The sequence below is a fragment of the Pezoporus occidentalis genome, unplaced genomic scaffold (genome assembly GCF_034315485.1).
Source record: "Pezoporus occidentalis ecotype Australia unplaced genomic scaffold, CSIRO_AGI_Poc_V1 ctg26, whole genome shotgun sequence".
NCBI classification, from domain to species: Eukaryota; Metazoa; Chordata; class Aves; order Psittaciformes; family Psittacidae; genus Pezoporus; species Pezoporus occidentalis.
In genome coordinates this window covers 853,990-880,364 of record NW_026914502.1, presented here as the reverse complement: position 1 = coordinate 880,364, position 26,375 = coordinate 853,990, and the positions used below count along the sequence as shown (strand labels likewise).

Below are 26,375 nucleotides of genomic sequence, written 5' to 3'. Positions count from 1 at the left end.
GTGATGATACCGGTGCTGCCAAGCTGTAAGCTTTCTCCCCCAAAAAGTGGTATTAAACTAACTTCCAAATTACATACTTAATTTCATGCGTCTTCTCCTACATCTTCTGAAAATATATAGAAATACTTCTTTTGCTCAGTAAATGTAATGTAATTTGATTCTGTGTATTAGGGCTTGTCAGTGAATCATCTCTGCTTAACCCACACATCTCATTTACCAGATATTACTGTTTTTCAAGACCACTAACAAGTAAAATCCCAAACCTGTTACTCTCCACAGCAACGCAAAGAAGAAAACCCAGCACTTCTGAACAAAGCCTTACCACAAATCTGGAAATTCTAGGTTTGAGACTGGTAGAGAAAGGAAACACCAAGAACATTTTGAAAATATAAACCAAAATTCCAAACAAGAAACCGAGAACTTGGCCTGATACAGATATAAGCAGCACGTTTCTGGAGGCTGCAGTAAGGAAGAATGCAAGTAAGTAAAGCAGACCATTTTCTAATGGAGCATCTGATTAAAAGTTTCTACTTGTTCACTCAAATGCAAATTAAACTAGCCAAAGCACAAATGCCTGCTCTGAGACGCTACTTCGATTCTAACAAGGCAGTCACTGAATTCTCAACATGGATGCTTTCCATACTTACAGATTCAGATTTTAACCTAGACAAAAAAGACCAACCCTGACAAGGCATATGCAAGTTGGACTTGATGGTCCTTGATGTATACAATAAAATAAGTTACAAAACCAGCAGAGCAGACCAACAGGAGCTCTGAGATGTGTGGGGTTTTATTTGTTTTACACAAATGCTTTAAGAACATCTTTGAGACACACATGACCGTTTTTGTCACTGTCTGTGAAGAGTTTCCCTCTCAATGAAAGAACTGCAATTCCAGATGTCAGCACACAGTGATGATATTGCTGGTATGACCACACGTAGGTGAAAGGATAGAAGAGGTCCTCAATCTGAACTATAGCAGCTTTGATCCTACTTACAAATGACTTTCTGCTCTTAGCTTCCATAAAGACCTTTCAAATTTCAACTAATGAAGAGCTGAAGTTCTTCCAATGACCACTCCTGCGGACACCTGGGTCAGATGGCTCCCGGTTCCCTGCACAGGAACAAGCAGCCTCTACAGCAGTCTGACACACTGCACCACCCCAGCAGTTAAATGCCACACTCAAGGGCTCCAAAAGCAAGTAAGTGCGACCCATTCCATTCCCAGCAGATGGCCACAGCTCAAGAGCAAGCAGATCCTTCTCACAGGTTAAGTGGGTGGTTGTGGTAGGCTGCCCTGGCTGGACACCAGGTGCTTATCAAAGCCTCTTTACCAGTCCCCTCCTCAGCTGGACAAGGAGGACAAACATAATGAAAGGCTCATGGGCTGAGATAAGGACAGGGAGAGATCACTCAGCAATTACCATCATGGGGAAAACAGACTCAACTTGAGGAAAATTAATCCAGTATACTGACACTCAAACCAGAGTAAGATAACGAGAAAATGAAAAGAAATCTTAACACCTTTCTCCCTGCCTTCCCTTCTTCCCAGCTTTAACTTCACCCCCAAATTCCGTACCTCCTCCCACCCAGTGGTGCTGAGGGATGCAGAACGGGAGTTGCAGTCAGTTCATCACACATTGCCTCTGCTGCTCCCTCCTCCTCAGTGGGAGGACTCACACTCTTCCCCTGCTCCAGCGTGGGGTCCCTCCCATGGGAGACACTTCTCCATGAACTTCTCCAACATGAGCCCTTCCCATAGGCTGCAGCTCATTACAATCTCCTCCAGCATGGGTTCCGTGGATGAAGTCCTTCAGGAACAGACTGCTCTAGGGTGGGCTTCCCAGCTGCTGTTGCGCAGGGGGGTTGGGTTTTTTCCTCTCTTTTTAAATGTTATCCCAGAGGTGCTACCACCATAGCTGACAGGTTTGGCCTTGGCCAGTGACGAGTCCATCTTGGAGCCGGCTGGCATGGGCTCTTTCAGACACAGGGGAAGCTTCTGGCAGCTTCTCATAGGAGCACCCTTGTAGCCCACCACCACCAAAATCCTGCCAGGCAAACCCAATAAACTGGTTCACATAAAGGCAGCCCTCTTCCAGGCAATCTTGTCCTACTTAAACCAGCGTTTTACAGGGCTGTGCATCTGCACTACCGATCCAATCTGCTCACAGCCCACTTAAGTGGCAAAGAGCAGAGCCCTCAAGGCAGTATTGTGTGCTTTGACACTAATGAGCCTAGTTAATGCAGTAGCATAAATTATCTCTTATTGCCCTCCCTCTCATAGAAATCTATCAATCTTGTTCAATGCCATGTGCTCACAGGTCAATACATTTCACCAGGTCCCAGAAGAGATGCTCTGATTTTGCGTTGGAAGCATACAGATGTCATGTGACTTTGCTTTGGAAAGGGCACCTAGATCAAAAGCAAAACACATATGTGTCTTCCCTACACACACACGCTACTCATCTTAACTCCTGTTCAGTGTTTGCTGAAGTCTGAATTTAAAGAACTTCAAATACAGTGGTCTCAGCTGACCTGTAGCCACAGAAATCTAATGTTAGTTTTGCAGACTTTCAAAGACCAAGGGTTAAACCTAAAACAGAAAAGCAAGGAAAGAAATTCATACAGCATTGAGTGGATGAGCCTAAATTTAGTTTTCCATCATCTGAAATTAATCAATAGACCTGCATAAAGACTAAACAGGTAAACAGCCTTCCATGCAGCCAAACACCATCACAAACCAAACTCCATCCCACACTGAACACATGTTTTTAAGAAGTTATACTCTGAGGGAAGAGAGTTTTATATGATCCAGATTTCCCACTGAACAGTTACATACACTCTGTCCTATATATTTTCATTTATGTAACAATTTCATGAATGTACTTTGAGATACTCTCTCCTGCTCTCTGTGCTTCATGTATTTGCACCAGTCCCCTCACCTTATTTCTGTTCTTCCATCCTTTTGTCCTTCTCTCACAAATCCTCCTTTATGACTATTTGCATTTTTCCATAGCTTCATGACCTGCTCACACCTTTTTGTCATTAGAAAAACAGCAGAAACCCTTGAAATATTCTGATATATGTAATTCGAAGTGGAGGAGAGGAGTGATTAACTTCAGTTTGTTGCTTTGCATCTTTCACTTGGGAGAGAAAGCGTGCATTAAGCTAAGCATAATGCTTTTGAAAGCATGCAATTACTCAGAGATCTCTTGTGCTTAGCTTTATTTCCCCCAACAATATTTAGTGCAACTTACAAACATCAATAAAGAACAGAGCACCTAAGCACATCCAACACACCCACTTAAGGTACTACATTGTCACAAACTAGCCAAGTGAAACTTCTGAAGGGCAAAGCTAAAACAAATGCTCACAAGACCACAAGAGCAAAGTATAGTGATCAATCTTACACAAATATATCAAGTCTCACAGTCACCGAGACATTTTCTTGAGTGTATTAGAACAGGCCATCTAAGCACTAAAAAGATACAGAGGACATTCGTGCCAGACTGGAAGAGACAGAAACACCTGTGAAAATGTGTAATTTAGAGTCATGGTGCATGAACAATACCAGTACAGAACTGCACAGGTTTGTTTTCTAGAGAAGATACACAGGCAACACACAAAACAGATGTGTTGCCACAGTGATCTCAGAGGCAGAGATTGGGACAGAATTTGCTCACCACCATTAGAAATGCTCAGGGACTTCCCTGTTTAGTTAGAACACTTAGTGATGATAACACTTAATACAAAGAACCCCACTATTTGCAATGTGAAACTTAACCAATAGGTTTACATGAGTTATTTTACTGCGAGGATTCACACTGCTACAAAAATTGAATACTTCTTAAGGCCAGCAAAAGAAATTAAGACAAAGATAAGCTCATAGTAGGGCTTTAGAAAACCAAAGAGATTAAGCAAAACCTCAGCAGGAAAGGTGATTTGATTTCAGTTGACGGAAGCTACACATCACCTAATTTCCACTAAGGACACCACTGCCTACAATAAACAAGCCCTGCAATTTGACATCAATGTAATTTTGAAATAACAGTACATTACATGAGGAAACCACTATTTTTCTTCACTTCCTGAAGTTTTATAATGACTACCAAAGGGACATGAGAGACTCTAGTCTTAGTCAAATAAAAAGCTGGAGAATAAAAAAGTACCCTATTTTACTGATGTAGATAACTTAATTGGAGGAGCTGCAAAAGTGACCTTCCAAGTGATGAGGTGTAATTAGGAAGCTCCACTTTCACAGCATGTAAATGAATTAAAGCAAGAGAAGGTACTGGACAGCCTCCTTAGTGTTTAAAACACCCAAAGGTGTTTTTGAAGCTGGCTGTGAAGGGACATATAGTCCATCTTGGAAAAAAACTCTTAAGAGGACAATTCAAGAGCACACAATTTGCTGGAAACTCCGCATCCTGAGAGCAGCCTGATATGCCTCTTCATTACCTTGCCTGATAAGGCAGGGCTGTACGAGAGCTGTACTGAAACAGAGGAACCAGACAGCAAGATTGTCAGAGGCTGGGAGGGGAGAACAGGAAAAAAGGAAAAGGAAAGAGCAGTCAGGCATCGGTTTCCTCAAACTAAGGAACAGAAGAGAAAGCCTTAAGCACATGTAAGCTTTTAAATACAAGTGTCTTCAAAGTGGCACATCCAACTTCAGCAACAAGTGACTCAGTAGGAGGAAAATTGGCTTAGGATGTTGCAAGAGAGACCATGCTGCTGCAGAAACCACTGCTGTGGTTCCAATTCAAAACATCATTTTCAATATTAAAATGCAGATAGCAGCAGCAAACTATAAGTAGCATCAGGCATACAGGAAGTAATTCACACACTATGAAAATAGACTGATCAAGAGTCCACTCATACCACTCTTTCCCCTCTTTAAAATGTTTCTACTGTATGATAATAGACATAGGATAGATTCATTAATATGCCAAAAACACATCTCCTCCATCGAAGGCTGCAGAGCTACTAGATAACAGCACAATAAAAGGACAGTTTCTTCATACACATCTTGCTATTAGTATACAAAAAAAGCAGAGCTTGAATGTTTTTATGCCACATAAAACTACCCAATGGACAACAGCAGGTAACAGTGAAATTAAGGAACTTTTGTAATGACCCAGCCTCCCTCCACAGACATTTAGGTACATTACTCTTAGAAGGTAAAAAACAAAGCAAACAACCTCTAGATGAAATTAAACTTCTTTTTATCCAGTCGTTTTCATGCAATAGATCCCAATTACACATTTACAGGTACCTAACACTACTTCTATGTAGATAAAGAAATCATCCGTAACTGGCTTTTGATTTGATCAAAAGGAGGCTTTGACTCCGTAATACCTTTTAAGTAAAAATAGAGGCGCAACATCCAACACTCTGAAGATAAAGCAACTCCTTTGCTATTTACCAAGAAACAAGAAATTACTTAAGGAGTTATTCCTGAGAGGCCTATCCCAAACATGGCACTTGCAAACATCTTTCAGAAGTTCCACTGATGGCTAGAACAGAATCTAAGCTTGTCTTTCTATCGTATCTGCAATCCCTTGACCATGGAAATAATCATCCAGCTCTCTTTAAACTGATAGAGGAGAACTGCCCAAGCATTTTGTCACTGTGCCTTGCTACTTCTGACTGATCACCATCACCTAAGAAATTGAAAGAGCTACAGGAGAAGGAACAGTTATTCTAGAAAGAAGCCATCCATAACTGCAAGCAAAGACCAATACTCTCAGGGAGGTACTCTCCTTTGAACAGACTGCTCCATCTGCTTGAGAGAGGCGGACCAAGACCTCTTCTTGTCCTCTCACATCAAGACGAAATAACAGCTGACAGATTAAATTTTCAGTCAATCATGAAGCAATGCACACCACCACAAACCTGAGTATTTTGTCGAAGCAAGACTATGACACTGATGATAGCAGCTTCCATCTGCAACACCATCCTACAGCTCTGCCAGCTGTATCCTGGCCGTCGTCCTATCAGGCCAACCACTTTCTGTTGAGCACAGAGTAAATGACAGTCCTTCATAACTGCTGCTGTGGTGCAAAACATCCGAGTTATTGTACTTTTTGGCACAACTCTGACATACAGCAATAGAAATAATCCCTGAAGGAGGAAGCATGGCTACACCTGGGGTAGAGCCACAGTACAGCTCTTCACCCACACCCTCCAATGTCTAAAGTCAATCACAGGAGGGCATAGCACAAGGCATATTTCATCCAGTCCAGATCAGAGACTGAGCACAGCTGCAGCAAATCCTCCCCACTGGGGCCAGTTTTATCATAAGTTTGAAATGGTATTAGATATAACACCAGCAAAACCCTTTCACATCTACACCAAGTAGATTCTGACTTTGCTATGCTATGGAAACATTCAAGCACTAAGTAGGCAAATGGATCAGAAAGTTCAACAATAACACAGAGATTAGAGGATAAATTTCTATGATAGAACTCGCTACTATTTTACCGCTCAGTTCCAACTTGTCTTTCTACGCTTACATCAAAACTACAAGACTACTTCACCGTAACTCAAAAAGTAACCTTTCTTGAATGAAAATTTAAAGTAATGCTTGCATTTCCGTTATGGTTACTTATAACATATTGGGGCTTTCAAGCGTAAAACAGATTTCCTTCCCCTACCAAGATTTTCTTTTCCCCAACTGTATCTTGCTTTATATCTATTCCAAGTTTACTGTAACAGCAGCAATATGGAAAATGTTTTGAGTCAAATTGTCAACATTAGCCCATAACCAGTTAGTTCCTTTGTTTTTCAATATTCTGAGAAAGGTAGGTATACCTGTGTCTGTTTCATAAAGCTCTGGAGTATGAGGAGACACAAAACTCAAAAAAGTAACTATGCATTTTAATGCCTGTTAGAACACCAATGTCAAAAGAAGTGGAAAGCTTGGAAAAATATATGAATCGGCAACCAGTGTTTTTTATTGACTCATTCTGTTAAGGTGCATGATTGCCTTCCTAATCAGTTATTTGGCCTGTCAGTTGTTTAAGAAGCATCTTTCATCACTCCTTCCCATCCAAGTTACCCTGCACCCCAAAGGAAGGACAAGAAAAGGCAGCATCTACAGAAGTACATGTTAATCTGTAGACACCTGTTTATTAAGTTCTCTAGTAGAGCTTGCTTCCCCTGCATTTGAACTTGTGCAGCTTCTGAGGAATAAAGCAAACCAAAGAATTTTCATGTAGTAACCTTAGAAAGTTTAACACATGTTCAGTCAGCATGGCTAAACCTATATTAAAGGTATATAAAGAAAAAAAACCACTATTTTCCTGAAGTGAAACAGGAAATGGAGATGGCAGTGTTGGGATCATCTTTGTTGCATTGCTCTTTTTACTCCCTATTCTGGGGAAAAAAATAATAATGAATTGCCAGCAAAATGCTTTATGTCATTGATTTTTAAGTTTAAAAAATACTTCAATAAGTGATCATCAGGACAAATTTACAATAAAAATTAACTTGAATAATATCCACTGCACAGAATCATAAAGGTTTATAAAAGCCTTAATTACACTCAGTTACAGGTAGACACAAATCAAGTAGCATTATATCATTTTTATAAGCCATGCAAAATATAAACTAGAAAGCTAAGAAACATATAAACTAGAAAGCTAAGAAACCATCTGTGGGCTTCACTGCCTAATGTCAGTAGAGTGGGGAGTTTTGGTTGGGTTTTCTTGGTGGTCATTTTGTTTTCTTGTGGTGGTTTTGCTGGGTTTTTTAAATTACTTCTCTTTATGAAAAGGAGCTCTACAATAGCCCTCATTCCCTCCACTTTTCTTTCCCTTCACCTTTCGCTTACCTTTTCCATCTCCATCCAATTTGTCCTTTCATCCAATAACAGAGTCCCTTTACAGGCTCCTTAATTTCTTTCGTTCTGTCATTTTAGGTGATGATGGGAATGACTTCCATTGAGTTTTCTGCCTGTCCAGAAGTGAGCCAGCCAGTTACGGCTCCCCCCAGCCCACCAGCATTTGCTAGTGGGTCAACCCTACCTGAGCAGGAAAAAGGAGGAAGTGGTAATGGTGGTGCTGAACCACAGTAAATCCAAAAGCTTCCTCTCATCTCTACAAAGGCAGAGCCGACTCATATGTCCTCCTCCTGCGCACACAGGACTTTAACAGCCTTGTAAGTCTCCCACCAGTTCTGTATAGCTCAGGCATTTCCAAGTTAGTGTTTAACGAGGCAGCAACAAAACTAGAAGAAAATTGCCTTATTGATAATTCAGCTTCATTAATCAGCTCCTAGCACAGCCTTACACCCACCAGCTACCATCTTACCACACCAGTGCTGTGCTCCCTCAAGGATCCTTGCACAACCCCAGCCAGAACTTAGCACCCCAGAAAACCACTGCTGGAAGAAACTTGCCCTGCCCTGTAATTCCCTGCTCACCAAAAAGTTTATTAAGCCATCTATGTGATCTGGATTTCTCACTGTGATTTGTACAGAAAGTTGGGGCAACTTGAGAAGATGTGCACAATTCTGGAGAACAGAAGAACAGCCCCACTAAATATAGGTAGCAAAACTGAACGAGAATCAAACCAGACAGGCTAGCAGAGGTTGCTATTCCTAGCATCACTTCCTGTTAAATAGAGACTTCTGGTAAATAAAGATATCAAGTGTACCAAGGAAATGCTTTCATTTTCACTGCTGCTGCAATCTGCACCTGGCAATTGAGTTTTCAAGTGAGGACCTGAGAAGCAAAAAAAAGACCCACAACAGAAACAATCTACAAGCTTAGAATGGCTGATCATCGAGATCCACATAAATATTACCCATTACTTTGAAAAGCAGAGGAGCAAGCAAGCCACTTTAAGTCAGTCAAAAAAACAGACGATATTGAGACAGAAAATTGAAGCAGTTAACAAGAGCCTAACTAGCACTAAAACATACTGCAATATACAAACTAACCGTCTATAAAAGCTAGCCTTGAAAAAGAAATAACAGGTAACTCTGGTAAATAACTATAAAATTAACATAGAACAAGAAGGGCTTTTTCCATAATTAATATCAGGTTTTAAATAAGCAAAATCTCAACAGGTAGAGTAGGGTGTTTCAGTGTTTATTTTTTCCATGAGCCTTGTAAACTCTGAGAATTAACATGAAAATACACAAGACCACCATTTTCACAAGACATTAACTTCCACTAAAATAACAGAAATACAAACAAATGGAATATCCCACTGGTAAATAACAGCCTGGCCAGCAAAGCAACTTGATCCAACCATTTCTGACAGCTGCAGTTTCAGATTAAAACAAAAAGGATTACAGTGCACACAAGCTCTTTCGTTAATACTTCAGTGTGCAACCCTGACAGGATGCGCTGCCATCCAGCAGAGAAGCTACTGAAACAAGGCCTGCAGAAGCCTCCAGAAATACAACCAAGAAAGAGAGTCAATAAGCAAACAACAATGCTAGAACACGTGAAAAAACAAACACCGAAGGATTGTTTGATAACAAGGTAAAAAGATACTTTAAGAATAGCAACATGAAAGCTTGTGTATGAACAGCAGCAGCTTCAATGGGCTAGCAGGACTGGAAGATTGGCAATTTTCTGGCACAATGTGCTCCTAGCCTGCCACCAGCAACAGCTAACTTCTGCACTCAAAAGAATTCTGGATCTTTAGTGAGAAAGTCAGGGGAAAACAGAAATAATAATAAAGGAGGTTATCCTTTGTTACTATCCCCCTTATCTCTCAATTCTGCCCGATGATGTGGATAAACAAACCATGCAGGGATGCAAACCTCCTTTAAATTCACAAAGCTGAAAGCAATCTATGTTTACAAGTGTATTGAAGGGGAAAGTGACTAATGAGAAAGTATACTCCATCATCTTTGCCATGGCATGTATGCAAATTGTGCTTAGACACTGAAGGGGTCGATCCTCATCTTTTACAAGCTAGTTTAAAAGACTTCAGGGAAGAGAAACATTTCTCCCTCATGTCCCTAAAACAGCGTGTAGAAATCCACTGAGATAATGTGTAGGCATTTACTGAAAATTATTACAGCTTCTAACCTTTGCTAACCAGTTCCAGGGCTAGGTAATTGATTATAAAAATGAAACTGCATTTACCATTTGCTAACTTCTGATAAGCAGCAGCCATATAATTGATTCTCACTTTCAGTATGCATCCAATTACACTAATATGAAAGCCTGTATGTGAAACATTGATATTTTATCTAACAGTTCACCTGTTTCACTGCCTGTTTTCCCTCTATGAACAAAGACTGAATACCACCACAAAGAAATGCATTGAGTACTTCAGTGTGTATGGCATTAATACTGGGTAAATGACCCAAGATGCAATGAGATGAAAAATTACCCAAAGTTAATACTGGTTTGGGAGGTAATCTAGGAGACAGGAGCAATCAGTCATAATCCCACAAGTTTCCCAAGCAGATCTGTGTCATAGAAATCTGGCAAGTCTCTCGATCCTGTGTTTCTCTTGGCATCACCACTGGAGAGAGCACTCGGAGCTCCAGCAGGACCAAAGGCGAATGGGCAGTCTACTTCCACAGCTCTGAATATCCACCTCTCTATGTTCACCTCCCCACCACCTTTCTGTGAGTTTCTCAGAAGACACACAAAAACCCACCCTTGCCTTTATTTCTTTCACTTCTCTTTTTGCTTTTCCTTCTCTTTTCTTGTTTCAACTTCCGTTCATTTTTGTCCATGTGTTTATGGAAATATAAAAGCCTTAACACATTTCCTCTATTAAACATCACCAACAGTGAGACTCCACCCATTGTTTTCTCCTTTAACACCTGCAAAAGGACTATAATCTGAGGCATATTTTGGTAGACACATTCTGACTAATTAGCTGTATCAGAATAGTCTGCTAGTATAAACACAGCTCACATCAGCATGTGTGCTCCTGCCAGCATAAGAAGCAATTCTCCCTCCTTCTTCCTCTCTCTTGCTTTGCTTTTGACAGTGCAGTCTGCTCATGTAAGCACATTCATGCTAGTGCCTGGGCTAGTATAGAAGCATCAGGGAAACACACATTATAGCCTTGAACAATGAGATTCTCTAATAAAATGCTGCCTTTAAAGTCTGTAAGATAATTAGCCCTAATTATTCTACCTGTTTCCTCTAGATCTTCACCAAAAAAATCCCCAAAGCTTATGTTTAATGGCCCACAGGGAGAAAAGCAAAGCATCTTTCTCTCCTTTACATAGTCTCCTGCTGGCCTAGTGCACAAGGCTCTCCACATGTTCACTTATACAAATAGGTCAAGGCAAATGACTTTGAACCCTCATCGTGTTCACTTTGCTGGACTCTGACTTCCTTCACAATTTACATCCCATCGCTCTTCTCCATGCCTTAATTATTCCTAGATTGGGAAATTCTGCAATCAAACATTCTGAGGTGTTAGGATGACAGAAGAGCCTATGATCAAAAGATCTGTGTTATTATAGGCATGGTTAGAGCAAGGCAAAAAAAAAAAATCTTTTTCTTAACACTGTTCAGATCTTCACTCCAGTTCTTTCTTCAGACAACTTCAAATAGAAAGCACCATGCCTAAAGAACCTCAATCTTCCACTGATGTGCCTGTCCAATGCAGAGAACAGGGTGTTTAATAGCTCCCGATTTCTCTCAGTAAGCCTCCTGTAGCTCTTGCTTCCTATCACAATCTTAAGCACTGTAAGCCAAGACTTTACAGGTGTCCACTTATGTCAAGAGTGTTTTGATTATTGAAGTCTCTTGTAGTTAGGCACAGTGACCCTTCCTTCACTTCCATTTTACACTCATCCCGTCCAATGAAAATTCATTTTCATTATCTAATGAAACATGCCTCTCTGAAAGGTAACACTGAAAAAAATATACAGGTTTATTTTAAACAGCAGTAACAATAAAGCACTACAACAAAAGTGGGACACAAACACCACATGAATGAGGCCATAACTGAATGGTCTACACTGCTAAATAAACAAGTAATCATCATAGAATTTGACAGCCATGCATTTAAACATGGCCTAATCTCAAAACTAGTAAGAGGCATAACTATAGAAATAGATCTCCCATGTTAAGTCTCATAAAAGTGCCAAAACGGCAAATCTGCTCTGAAGGATTCCCTCACATTTTAATTAACAATCATAAAAATAAAGTGATGAGATAATCTCACTCTATCAGAAGCATTTTCTTCATTTAAAATTATACCCAAGAAAGCTTTGTAAGCTGCATATTCCCTGCTGACAGCACCAAAAAAAATAAAAATATCCTTTCTCATATATTTTATATGGGGTAAAACCAATTTAAAAGCAGAGGCTTAAAAAGTCAGCTCAGAGGTGAGCTTGCATCATACTCAGGACAACTGAACTAGATCATCCCCCTACCCGTAATGTTCCTCTGCAAGCCATGCTAGCCAGGCATCCTCTGCAAGGAGCAGAAAGATGCTACAACTCACAGACAGTAACCAGCACCTTGACAGCCTCCACAGCATCACTTATGGCTTACCATGTCCTCTTGGGCCCCCTCTGCAGGGACCCTACTTCTAGCTTGACAGTTAGGTCTTTAAGAACGTATTTAAACACTTAAACCATTTCAAAGCTGGGTTTTAAAACACACGCTGGATCATGGCCTAAAACCATTATGTTAGCTTAATTTCTGGATTTTGTGACTTGGCACAATTACTGCTGCAGGCTTAAGAGTGTCTGTCAGCTACCACAGTCTGATGCTCTCCACTTCGGCCACTGACACAGTGTGAAAAGGCTCACAGCAGAAGATGGTTGACAGTTGCACATTCAGCAGCAGTGGGTCACAGAGCCACATGTATTACAGTGATCATATTCAACGGCCAATGTTATACTGTTGTTTTACTAATTCCAAACACATGTCAGAATATGGGCTGTTCTGTTCCAGAGATCAGACTTCCCTGAGCATCTTAAATGACCACAGCGTTAAGGTACTCCGCAGCACTCCAGAACACAGCTAATGGCTTAACAGGACAGAGCCAGACACTGAGATCACCCAGCCATTAGGCTCAGCATACACTATCCTCCCCCTGACACATTACCTCATACACCAAACCTCTTGCAAGGCCTGCCCCCCAGAAGATAAAGATGGCATGAACAGCCTTCCATGTTACCTATACTATACCAACCCAGGAGCGCAGAGGGGAGGCTGTCCAGAAGGTCTGCCTCAGTCCAAGCAGTCACCCGACAAGTACAGGATATGGAAACCCATGGTAGGAGCACTTCAGCTTTGAGAAATCCCTGTGGGGAAGCAGAGGTCTTCCCAATGCAGGAAATAACAGCGAGTCGTATGGCTGACGAGAAGGAACATAAAGAGCTGAGCACGGTGGTGTGGCAGAACACTGTCCTGACCAAAGGGTACGTACGGCCTGTTAATGACAGCCGGTGGAAGGGAAGGGAAGGGAGGAGACAGAGCAACTGCCAAACCCGGGACAGCCCGTGGTGACATGGGCAGGGAAGAGGCAGCACAGTGTATCTTGAAATGGGGTTTTCCTGTGCTCTCCGCTTTCTTTTCTACCTCTTTCTACTCCTCTCCCCCAGAGCACTCCTACCGAGGGTTAATCCCAACGTCTACCAGAGAGCTTTCTGTTCTCTGGGACAACTTGTTTCACTTGCAAGCAGAACTCCAGCTGCCGTTCCTGGGCAGTGACTTACCTCCTCCATCCACACGTATGGCCCGACGGCCGCACAGTGAAGGAGGCAGCGCACACCGGCACCGCACAGCCGCGCTCAGGGCCCTTGGCTTCCCTCCTCCCGCCCTCCGACCCCCGGGCACCGCTTCCACTGCCTCCTCAGCAGCACTGGACGGGATGAGCTGGGGTCCCCTCAGGCTCACACCCACGAGATGGGCGAGCTCCTCCTGGCCATCAAAAGGGCCACCCCTCCTGTGCAGGCGGCATCCTTCTAAAGGCCTTCCCCGATGGCATCTCATCCTCCCCAGTCTCCGCTGCAATGACTCCTTTCCACGATTTTGCCATATTATTTCCTTGCGCAGGCTTTAGGGATGTACCTGGTTTAAGGTGCTGAAAGTTAGCTATTTGCCTTGTTTGGGTATGCCACTCCCAGAGGAGATGCTGACCCGTGTCTTCGGCCCTACCGTCAGTTACTGACGGCAGGCTTGTCTTTCAGCTAGTTCATGCATGCTCCAGTCAAAAACATGTGCTTAGAGAGCAATGGCAGAAAAATGAACTTTTAAGTATAAAACCAATCCATCTTCCTTTATGCACCCTTGTCAAGGACCCAAAGTGCTGCTCTTGGACTCTAAATACTCTAGTTTTCCTTAATCGTTCTGACCTTCACTCTGCGAAACCTACAGACCAGAAACATATTACTAGTCAATGACACAGTGCAGTTTACCAAACAATGCTAGCAAAAAAAGTATTTCCTATTTCTCAGCCTGAAACGTTTCCAAATATCTTTTTATGTTCAAGCACAGTTTACAAATAAAAAATGCCTCTATTACATTATTTTGTTTTCTTTAAACACTTTTTTCCTTAAACACCAGATGGTAATAGAAACCAGTGGGTATGAATATTAGCATTCCATTTTTGGGTCTTTTCCCCTTTCCAATGACCTTTGAAAGACAAGTTCAGACTCCTCTCCAAACCAAACAGCAGAAAAGCAGAAGCTTTTTCACTGTGAATCCTTATGCCAAATCACTTCAAAAAACTTTGAACCTCCACTTGCATGTACCATCTGTAGCAGAGATCACACCTGGCAACATACAAAACACAGCACCTACAAGGCAGAGTTAAAGCACACGGGAGGGCTCAGTCCCAGGGCTAAATCATGCATGCACTGATGCTCCTCGGCTGCAGCAGTAGCTGCTGACCGCCTCAAGAGTCAATAAACCCTCAGTCCAGTCCTTTCCTGTAACACAGGGAAGAAGCAGCATCTCAAAGGGATCGCTGCTCCTGGACCTCCCTGAGCATTCTGACTGGGATGTGTGCTGCTTAGCATCATATCACATGGCAGTTCCCACCCTCTGAGCCTTGCAGGGCACAGTTTGGCTACCCTGACACAGGGAGAGCTCTGTAACATACTGGTACAGCTGCAGATATAACTTGTACAAGGTTAAGCATTGCAGACTCACAAACAGCATGCTGGCAATAGCAATCAAAAACACGTGCATCCATTGCAGGAGCAGACCATATAAAACATCCTAGCCTTGCAGTTGCAACTATGCATTACCAAGTGTTGACTATGTCTGAAGTGTAGCTCAAGCAAATGCAATGTCATAAGAAACATAAAAGTTAGATCATTTTTTCACCACTAGAATGCCAGAGTTTGACCACTCAAATCATCTTAAATGAGACACACGCTGTGGTACTTTCCCCCTGGCTTAACAGTCCAGGACTGCTGACTTGTCCAAGGGAAAAGTGGCTCTCCCAAGCCTCTTTCCGTCCCAATTCCCAACAGTTTCCTTCTCTCTGCAAGCATCACTGTTTGAGAAGCCTGGCTTACAAGGCCACTTACTCCAGAGACAATTATCACTTTCATCTTTCATTAAATGATAGTAAAACAACCACCAAACAAAACCCAGAATAAAAAACCCCAAGCGCACAAAACAGAAAACACACACCCAAACAAATACACCCAACCCGCAAGCCATACCCAGTCCTCAGTCTTCCCTGAGCAGAGGGAATCAAAGACACCTCTCCTTAAATTGCCACTGAGGAGGATAATGGGAAACTGATGAGCTGAGCATTTTATTAGCAGATGGAAGATTTCAGTCTTAACCTCACACCTGGAATTAATGCAAGCCTGGATAAACTTTTGGTTTAACTAGTACCTATCCTTCCCCTCCTTTCCTGAGGATAGGATAACGGTCCACCTTTAAAGAAAAAGGAAAAAACCCAGAATGACAAAAACACTACTAGAAATCCCCCCAAAACCCCCATCCAGACTTTATGGAAAGTTTTAGCAAGAAAATAAAAGACTTTCATTGCAATACTCCACTTAAAGCTTCTATTACCATTTCATATTAACATGGTCCCTCAGGCTTTACATAGAGCTTACCACACTGCCCCAGAATGCGCAGACTATGCACCACCAACCTCCTTCTCTGCTTATGAGAGAAGTCTGTGCTGTACAGTATGTCCAAAATAGTTATTCTGTTGTACAAACAGAGCCTCCTCACGAGGAGTCTCAGTCCCCAGCACTCTCAGCACCCTGCTCTTCTGCACTTACATGAAAAGCTGCTCAATCATCGCTGTTTACAGATGACAAGACCTCGAAGGGAGACTAGCAATCAGCTGAAAAGCAAGAAAGAGCAAACTACTGATGATACTTTTTGTGAATTAGAATGTACATCTAAAGCAAGGCACCCCACCATACCAAGAGGGCTAGGCTTTTATATATACTTACTCTAAACTTCCAAACACGAAGCTTCTACACGGCCCTCAGGAACAACCATATGTACAACTGTAACAATAACTCACTTCAAGGAACAGTTTAAAATCACTTCTGACCAGGAAAATTAAGACGCTTTTGGGCTGAACCATCAACTTCAGTTCTCAAAACTACTCCCACATCTAATGAAACCAGACTATGAACTCCAGATAAAACCAATTAAGCTGTCCCTCCTCCTCTCCAGTTGTGGCTATCACCCTTCATAACACCCTGCCTTTCTTCTGGCAGCTCATACTTGCTCATTCAGCATTCATTAAAGGAACACACTGAGTTATTCATTCCCCTACGCCCTGTGCCACTGATGCAATGGAAAGAGAGCCAAAGATTGTGAGCATACTGATTATGCTGAAGCCCATCCTTCCTCATCACTGCTGTACTTGCAGATGTACATAACGATTAAGAAGTGACCCGCAGAGTGCTTTGCACACCATTCAGAGCAGGATCAAAAATGAGGCACCCCTAAAGTAAGCGGGTAACTCTCTGCAGCAGTTCAGAGGGAATTTCTTGTGCTTGGAGGAATACAGACCCTTCCCTTCCCCTTTCACATAGTGAAATGGAAACAGCCGCCACGGACAGCATAGGTGCCCACCGTTACAAAGAGTTTCTGACCTCTGGCTCTGGAGCTGTATGTTGTCCAAGAGTAACTCCAAAGCTGCTGTCACCAAGCAGTGCTGCCACAGTGCCTGCAGCAGTGCTCCAAGTCCCCGTCTGTGTGACGATGACGGCCAGCAGGCTCTTCAGAGCCTAATACTGCCTGCGTGCCTCAGCACCCAGTGACATTCCCACTCCCACAGCAAGACCTCTGGGAAAACACAACTCTTACTTCTGCAGCTCCCATCCTCACTTTGGCTCTCCGGCAGACATGATACATCTCTTCTGGCCCATACTAGCCAGTATTTTGATATTAGCAATATCAATATTTTAGCAGTATCAATATTACAGCAATATTTTGATACAGCAGACCATAAGGTTTGTCTTCCCTGGTTCTACAGCAGCTTCCTTGCAGCTGCAGGCACCCAAGGGCTCACAGCTCTTCCGAGATAAGGAAAGAGCTTTCTAACAAAGCAGGAATACTCTATGTTAAGATGCACAGAATAAATTCTGTGAATCTAAACCAAATAATGGCTAACCTGCTGCTTCTACATCCATGGTTATCAGCTTTGCAACAGGTCACTTATTTTCCACTATTTCAAAAGCTCTGGAGTCCCATACCCCCCCGCCCAGGAGCTGTGCAGAAGTTCTGGATTTAACACTGCAGGGTACTTAAAGTGATAAGCAATGACAAGAAATGACCTGCAGACATAACTGAGTCTGGACGAAATACCAGACCCTGACCCTTACCAAACCTGCAGGCAAACTTGCAAATGCCCCACACCAACATCAGAGATTCACACAGGCACTTAGGAATTTGCTGCTGTGGGGCACACCACACATTAACTGGAGTTAAATCTCTAGGGTAAAGGCTGTGCTTAGGACTTCAAAGCTAAGACAGAACCCGTTGCATCATTCAATAGTAGCGATGAGCAAGGTCAAAGTAAACTGTGGACCAGCTGCCCCTCCACAGCACTGTGTCAAAAGCCACGTCAAGAGCTAAACTTTTTAAATATTTCACAAAAAAAGCACTTACATTGGCAACAAAGATGCAAAACGTAAATTTATGCAGCTGAATTTATGCAGCCATGATTTGTTTATGTATCGGTGACTGCTTCGAACCACAGAAGTGTCTGTGCAGCAAGCTCTGCATTACTAAAGGCAGGACTCGGGATTAGCAATAAGTTGAGCAGTAGCTGAGAACTGAGGAATAATGTTAAACAAACGTGACATACATCTCAGTCGTGAATTAAAGTTGGAGAAACTATCCCCTTTCTAAGTTTTCAAACTGTCACTAGTAAGATGCAAGTGTTCCCTTGATTTACATCACTAGCTGTCAGCACACCGCTTTGTTGGCAGTCAGAAGCATTCAACTTCCCCAGTTTGAGAAAGCAAATCCCACAATGCTGTGTCAGTGACTGACTTTTAAGATAATACTTACCCTACGCTCCATACACAAGCACTTGTTATACAACTTGATGTGCAGTACCAAGGATGAAGAAATTAATTCCAAACCCTTCTCTCTACTGAAGTTACACGGCTACCCTGAAGTTCCCCAAATCCTGCCTAAATATTCCATTCTTCATCCTTCTTTGTCTGTTCCATGTACGGCACTGTAGGTAAAGGCCATTTTCAACTCTGTTCTCCAAAACAACTAGAATAAGCCAACAAATAAATATGATTTTACCTGGATGAGTCACAGAACTCGCTTTGCTAAATGCATCCTGGTTTCCACATTTCATGAAATTCCATACCAGAAGGGAATAATATCCAGGCTAATACTCTAGATAACCAACAACAAAATAATTCAGAAACCGCAATTAAAGAAGAGCATCTCACAATACTGTTAAGACCTCACACTTGCATTCAACCATCTGTTTTTAAGCCTGGTCCAAACTGGGTATTCTCTCTAAGCTACCTACTTACAGAGCTTTATGTGAACATTTACCATGCCCCCCCCCCCCCCGAGACAAATCACATCGACACTCCCTTGGCCTTTCTGAAACATGAGCCTGTGCAATTCTTCCTGGGCAGCATGGTAACTCACTCAACAGCGAGTTCTTGGAAAATGTGTTGTTCCACTTTCTAAAAAACACAACCAAACCAAATAAGAAAAACCCCAAATCAACCAAAACACTCACCCCCAAAACTCACATAAACCAACAAAATCTGAAGTGTCTATCATATAAAACGCCATATTTAACTCCAGCTGTATACAAGCTACATCTATTTTGTTATCCAATAGCTACAGTTATTTTCTCTAGTTAAACTGGGGGGGGGAAGAATATACAACTTCTGCAGCAAATCAAATGATAAACAGCATTTGTGCTGGACTCATCCGGCTGAAGGGCTTCATTACAAGTTTTATTGAAGGTGACCCAATTTAAAGGATTTTTTTTTTTTTTTAAGGAGGGATGATCCTTAATGGAGCTTCATAATTGATTTAAAACCAGTCTGATGATCCAATAAAGATCATCAAGTAAAGTAATCCGAGTAAAGTAAAGGATCAAGAAAAATGTAAAGCCCTAGCTTGCGGTATGTACCTTTCTGTATTAGAGCCACAGAATGGGTTAAAAGGATACCAGCACATACCTAAACTGGCTTTCTTTTAGGACAGCCCAGAATCCAGACTCTGTTTACAGAATGGCACATGTATTTCAGTTTTCCTTTATCATCTTTGAAGAACTTGCTGAAAGAATCAGTTTTGTTAAATAAAGGTCTTACTCAACACATCCCTTTCTCTCACCATAACAGTTTTCTCTAGTACAACCATTCCCTTATCCTGCTTAAACCCTATTACCATGCAACACCACCTGGCCAATTTCATCCCTGGAAAGTACCCTCCTTTTATTCTAATTCATTTTGAGTTTCTTCATGAAGCCCAGGGAAAGATCATTTAAAAACCCGATTCTGTAGCGTACCCATTTAAAACACACACAATGCCTTGCTGCAAAAGGGAAGTATCTCTAATTGAGTCATCTTTTGGGGTTTGTCTGTTATGTGATTCAGATTTGCCCTTCCTTCTCCTTCATGCAGCAGGAAGCCTGTGATGAACATAAGATGCCTTCAGAAACAAAGCCTGGCACCACAGAACACTGGGAAGAAACAAAGACTTTTAATATAACTTCCAAGCTGAAGCCAGAGGTCTGGGAAAATCAGGCACACTGCTTCAGCAGAAAGGTAGTGGAGCTCCCTCTATTGAATTAGCTGCCAATATCTCTTCAAGCTTAAAGGATGCCAACTGTGGTCAGAATCAATGTTCTGTTAAAAAACCAAAGCCTTCCAGCCCAGCCAGCTGGGATGCAACCATCAGGTAACACTATGAGAGCACTAGCCAAGGGGAAGGGGATCACCACAGTACAGAGCTTCTGACACATGCCAAAACGTCTCCCCCCGTGCCAGGGCTCCAGTCCTGGGGACTTCTGCTGTCCATGAGGCCTAAGGTGATGTTTAAAATTTGGCTGCTGCTCGAGTGCTTTCCCTCAGGACCAAAGTTGCTGCAACAAATACCCATGTTTAACGATGCCAGGAGGTGCTACAGATGGGGCTGCCACAGCAGAAAACAATAAGGGGTTAACTATGCCGAGTAAAATTTAATTGAAAGCAGATGATATGGATATACAGACTGCCGAAACACTCATTAAATCACAAATGTACTTTTTGCCTCTTATCAAGGGAATAGCTTAGTATTTCCATTGCTATTGAAAGCACTTCAAATGCTTTCTAACCAAACATTACAGAACTGTTCTAACCCCTGATAACCTCTAAAAATCATACCCTAAAGCTGCAGGCATTCTCTCTCACTCTCCCCACTGTTTTATCGCTTTCTCTCTGTTTTTACCTCCCAGAAGAGGCATATTTCTTATCAACAACAAAAGTACCACTTCAATAGAAACAGCAGTTGTTTTAGTAAGTAACTATTTCAGCAGTTGTTTTAGTAAGTAAATATTTATTTGCCTTTCTGGAGACCTACATGGATGAGAAGAAAGGCAATTTCATCTTAAACTAGGCAGATATCCCTCAAAAGAGCCAGCCACCACTTTGGAGGAGCAAACTAATATCCACTGGTGTAGGAGCAACTATGATCCAAGCCATCCTCAATAAAACACAATGGGAAGAAGAAAGGCAAAACAAAACTGGGAAAGAAAAAAGGAAAAAACTTGATCTGATCACTGTCAGTAACTGATTGTCAGTACATCAGTTGTACCATAATCTTCTCTTTAAAAGATGAGATTCATTTTCAAGCATACTGAAGACAGGAATGCACAGCCTCCTTTGATATTCATCCTGTTCTTATTAAAGAAAAGATACAGAACGTGTAGGTCGAAACCTTGTCTTCAGGGAAGATAATGCTCAACAATTGCAAATCAAGGGGAGTTGTTAATGTTCAGGTTTTTCCTGGAAAAATCACATTCTGCTCGAGTCAATTCTAATTATCACCCTACAGCATTTACAGTTCTTGAAGAGTCTCATTTGAGCATCAGTGCATGGAAGCGTAACTGTTTTTCTTGAAAGCAGAGGAACTCAAGAGAAATCAGCACATTGCAACAGGTCCTCAATTCTTTTACATGCATTTTCCAATGAAAAGATGACTGTGTTACTGGAGGAAAAAGGTATACCCTAGCCAACCCAGAGGAACCTTGAGGAGCACTGAATAGAGAGCCTGAAGACTATGCAGTTTACACACAGCAATCTCCCTCAAAACTCTAGCCCTGTATCAGCTTGCAGAAAGCTATACTATTAGTCATGTGAAAACAAAAAACAAACAAACCAACCAAACCAGTTTCCACAATCAGCATGGTAACATAAGAAGAAATACATAAAAATGTGTGAAACCACAGTGGAACAAGCATTGCAGACCAGACCTTGAGTCAGCTTACTGTGACCATCATGTTTATGGTCATGTAGTGCAGGTCACATAAAGGGGAAACTGAACATTGATCATCTAGATCCAATTACAAATTATAGCTCCTACAAAGTCCATTCACTGTCTCAAGCGTTACTAGGCTCACATTATGTACAGATAGGCCTGGCTCCTCCACAGCTGGTTTCCTATTCAGCAATCTGCTTTTGTTTCACTCAACCAGTCCAAAACCACTTTGTCAAAAAATACTCTTTGGGAAGTCCCTGTGGTAGCCCTACAGAAAGGGCTACCTTTCTACAGAAAGCCTGTGGTGATGGGATGTGGTATGACCAGCCAACACACTGCTTGCTTTTATATGAGGTCCTTCTGCACCATATGTAATCACATATGACATTATGGGTATCTGCAGTGAGCACTTACAGCTTAGCACCACAAACCACACTGGAGAAGTAAGAGACCTGTAAAAATAGAGAAGGTAGTTTCATCCTGATCACACACAGATGTAATTTGGATTATGTAAAACACTTAATGCTATTTTCTTTCTTTTCCCCTTTATGTGTCATCTTGCATAAATATTCTGAGACATTCTGTTCCCAGAAACTTTTGGCCAGAAATAAGCCAAATAGGTTAACTTCCACTACAAGGACAGCCGAAACTATTTACCCTGGGATTTACACATTAGCATCGTCAATTACTTTCAGGAAGGAGAATGGATGGTACTGTAAGGAAGGGTGTTACTCTGACGTGGGTTGCAAAGTGGGAATAAGAGATCTTAGAATTAAATATGACTTATGACCAAGATATTAATGAACATAACACATATTTTCTGCAGTAAAAACCAATGGGCTGAAACTTCAGAGACTGAATGATTTCTGTTGTTGCCCTCTGCCTTATGAGAAGTGCTAGAAAGCCAGCAGAGTACAAGAAAACCTATTTATGTTGAGAGACTTTTCCAGCACATTCACACCAAAAGAAAAAGCAAACAAAATTGTTTTTAAACATATTGAGCACTTCTCAAAGCAACTGATCGGACAACCTATAACCCACTTAAAAATTAGTCTGCCTTTGCTACCTAGGTATTGGGCCACAGGCACACATACTGAAACATAGGTACATGGTTCAGCTGTTTCCTGACTTCAGTTTCAGAAAACACATGTGAACTTCAGACCTTAACACAGAAAACCAGCTTTCCTAGATCAGTGTCACACCATATATACCAGTAAAATAAAACCACCAAAAAACACAGGGCAGAGTGAGAACGCAGCCTCAGGGGGGTAAGAAGACTACACATTACAGCCTCCCCACCCTTACGCAATATAGCAATATGTAACAAGTCTTTAGAAATAAATTATGTAATAAAACATAGCAGGAGAGACTCTGAGCTTCACAGTTATAATTCACCAGAATTAGGGGGAAGGGGGAAGTTACAAAGACCATAATCAGTTCCTGATTAAGAGTTGACTTTCTTTTCACATAGAGAATATTTCCTCTAGATCAGTATGAGATTTTAATTGGTGTTCTCATTTAGCCCAATTTAGTCTCTTAGTACCAAATGCAGACCTGGACTCCCCTCTTTTTTTTAAATGGGTATCTTCCTAGCCAGGTTATTCTGTGAAGAAACTCCAAATTTCTCTTGGGGATCACCAGTCTGCTTGAATACTGCTGGAGATACCTACACCTGATGCACATCAGCTTTTAATATGCTCTTAATACCTTATCTATTGCTTTCTATATGCAAGCCTGAAAGGAAACTCCCAAAGCCAAGCACCTCAAGTAATATATCCTGAATTTGTTGTACATAACAGCAAATTAGCTATCCAAACCAGCAGAAATATCAAGCAGAAAGAAATGTGAAGTCTGTGGTAAAATTTTTATGTATATTTTTATATTTAAGTATCCTCTGTATTCCCCAGAAGAAACAGAGAACTACAGGCTTAAATGTTGTATCAGGCTTTCCAGGCATTTCCAGTAGTACAGGGAAAGTTTCTAAGCTGAGGTGGGGCTGGTTTCTCCCCATACGTTTTTGCCTATACAGCCTGAGCTTCTCCTTGAGAGGACAAAAAACAAAGAGCAGAAAGAGCTAGGTAAATGGTTTTACCTCCAATCTAGTTACACCATATTTGGTCAAGTCCCACCTTTTTACATACCTCCATCAACACAACCCTTCAGGTTTAATATTTTATGGTTTCAAGTTCCCCTCAATGTGAAAACGTAGGCAGTAGCACAATCAGCGAGATAAATTCACATTTACTGAGATAAATCTCTCCACAGGAGCCAACTCCTGCTCCACAGAAGCTGAGGTGCTCATCTCTCTTGATGTTTCACATGGCTTTAAGATTTCATAAAATGAACTACCTTTCCTGAAGACTCTTCCTACAGTATTGTCTGTAAGCTCTGCCACCGAGTCAGGTATTTTTTATGTCCTACAGTGATTGTATTTACCACAGCAAAAGCCTCGCAGAACAGCCTGGCAGAACGCTTACGGTTCCAATATTGCTTTTCCTTCTGTTTGGAGCTTTCCGAGTTGTCTAACTGAAATGAAAGCTTCAGCAGCCTTACTTTATTGCTGTAGCTAGTTTCTACTTAACTAGAGCTTGCACAAAATGACCATACATACATCTAGTGAAAAAGGTCTGCAGCTATCTCCGGTGCCAATGAGAACATGCTGCGTGTAAACGTTAAGCGGAGAGCCCGTAAGAATGAGGCAGAGGCCAGGAGTGAAAACGCACCAACTCCAACACTTCTGCAAACCCTTCCCGGTTGCAAAGGCAGGCACGTAAAGGCAAAGCCGTTTCTTAAAGCAGTACAAAATGTTACCACAGGCTGACGCTCTTTCTACAAGAATAATGAGCCGTTCCCGGCGCTGAATGCAGAACTCCGCACTTCACAGCTTCTCCCTCAGACTCCGCTTTCACTCTAAATATTTACAAAATAAAGCCTACGAACACCTCACGGCCAAAACAGCCCCAAGACAATCAGGGTATTGTACTGAGCGCTACCTGCGCTTCCCCACTTCCCTAACGCCCCAAGGGAACGGTTACTGCACGGGGGGGGGACAGGGAAGTCACAGACGCGAGCCCGAACCGCCGGAGCAGGGAGGACCCCGCGCAGCGCTGCCCGCACACGGAGCAGGGAGGACGAGGGGACCCGGCGGCGGGGCCGCTCCCGGCGGCACCACCCGGGGCCTCCGGCCAGCGCTGGCCTCCCAGCAGCGGGCAACCGTCGGCGCCGCGAGCCGCGCGGCGGTACCCAGGCGCGGCGGGGAGCCGCGGCTGAAGGGCCGAAGTTGCTGGCGGCTCGCTGCGGAGACGCGCGGCTCACGCCGAAAGTGAAACGGGCGCCGCAACGAGCCACGGCTCTCCCCGCCGCGGGGGCAGCCCCTGCTCGCCCGCTGCACGGCGGCCGCTGGCAACGCCCCGCCGGGACCCCGCCGCGCTGCCCACAGGGCAAGGCGAGAGCCCTCCCGCAGCCGCCCCTCACCACGGGGGCAGCTCCCCCCTTGCCCTCCGGAGCGGCGGCACAAGCCCGCCCCGCCAGCCACCCTCAGCCGCACTCCCCAGGGGCCGGCAGCGGCGGCAGAGGAGAGCAGCCCCAGCCCGCGCCCCGGGAAACCGAGGGCACCAGCAGCCGCGACGGACCCTGGCGCACGGCCGCGCGGAGACCCCGAAGCAGGAGCCGGGGCGCTCCGGCGAAGGAAGGGCGGGCGGGGGACGAGCGGCCCCGCCGTCAGCAGCGAGCCGCGGGCGCGCACCAGCACCTGCGGCCCCAGCCTCCCCTCCGCCAAGTTACGCGCGGCCGGGACGGCGCGGTCGCGGCCGCCCCCTCCCGCGGACGGGCGCTCACCTGGCGGCAGGCAGAGGGCTGCGAGCAGGAGGCAGAGCAGCGGCGGCGGCAGCGGGCGGCCGTGGCAGGAGGCGCAGGCGGCGGCGGGGGGCTCCATCATCCCGCCTGCCCGCGGCGGGACCGGGAGGCAGCGGCGGAGGGGGGCGGCTCGCCCGCGGGAGCCTCTTGCCTCTCGCAGCGGAGCGGGGCGGGGACTTCTCGTCCTCCGAGGCCGGGAGGCGGCGGCGGCTCTCCCCGGGCGGCGGGAGCAGCTGTAACTTCCCGGGTGCGGGCGGCGGGGCGGCTGCTCGCCCTCTCGGCGCGCAGCGAGCAGCGAGCGGCTCCGCACCGGAGCAGGTGGCGGCGTCCCTCTGGCAGCCGAGCGGCGCTCCAGGACTGGGAGCTGCGGAGGGAGAGGCGGAGCCGGGCGGCGGAGCTGGCCCGGCCCCCCGTGCCCCCGCCCCTGCCGTCCAGCCGCACGACGGAGCGGGGCGGGGAAAGGAGAGCCGCGGGGAAGGCCCGGGGCGGGGGGGGGGGGGGAAGGTCCGCGGGCAGCCGCGGTGGCCGCCTCGCCGCCGGCCTTGCTGCCGGGGCCGCAGGTCCTGTCCGGGCGGGGGATGAGGCGGTGCCCCGGGGCCCGCCGGGCAAGCCCGCCCCCTTTCCCCAGCACTCGTTCACCGCCC

General features: G+C 44.0%; 1 protein-coding gene across 2 annotated transcripts in view; it reads right to left on the bottom strand.

Annotated features, from left to right (window-relative positions):
• Positions 1 to 26,100, bottom strand: part of ALCAM (activated leukocyte cell adhesion molecule) — a 121,697-nt gene extending 95,597 nt beyond the window's left edge. Inside the window, exon 1 of one of the 2 annotated variants that reach the window (XM_062623892.1) lies at positions 25,714 to 26,100. In XM_062623892.1, the coding sequence (XP_062479876.1) occupies positions 25,714 to 25,813 (100 nt within the window). In that variant the 5' untranslated portion in view covers positions 25,814 to 26,100. The remainder of the gene's footprint in view (positions 1 to 25,713) is intronic. The other variant, XM_062623893.1, reaches the window with a different exon arrangement.
• Between the last annotated feature and the right edge of the window lie 275 nt (positions 26,101 to 26,375).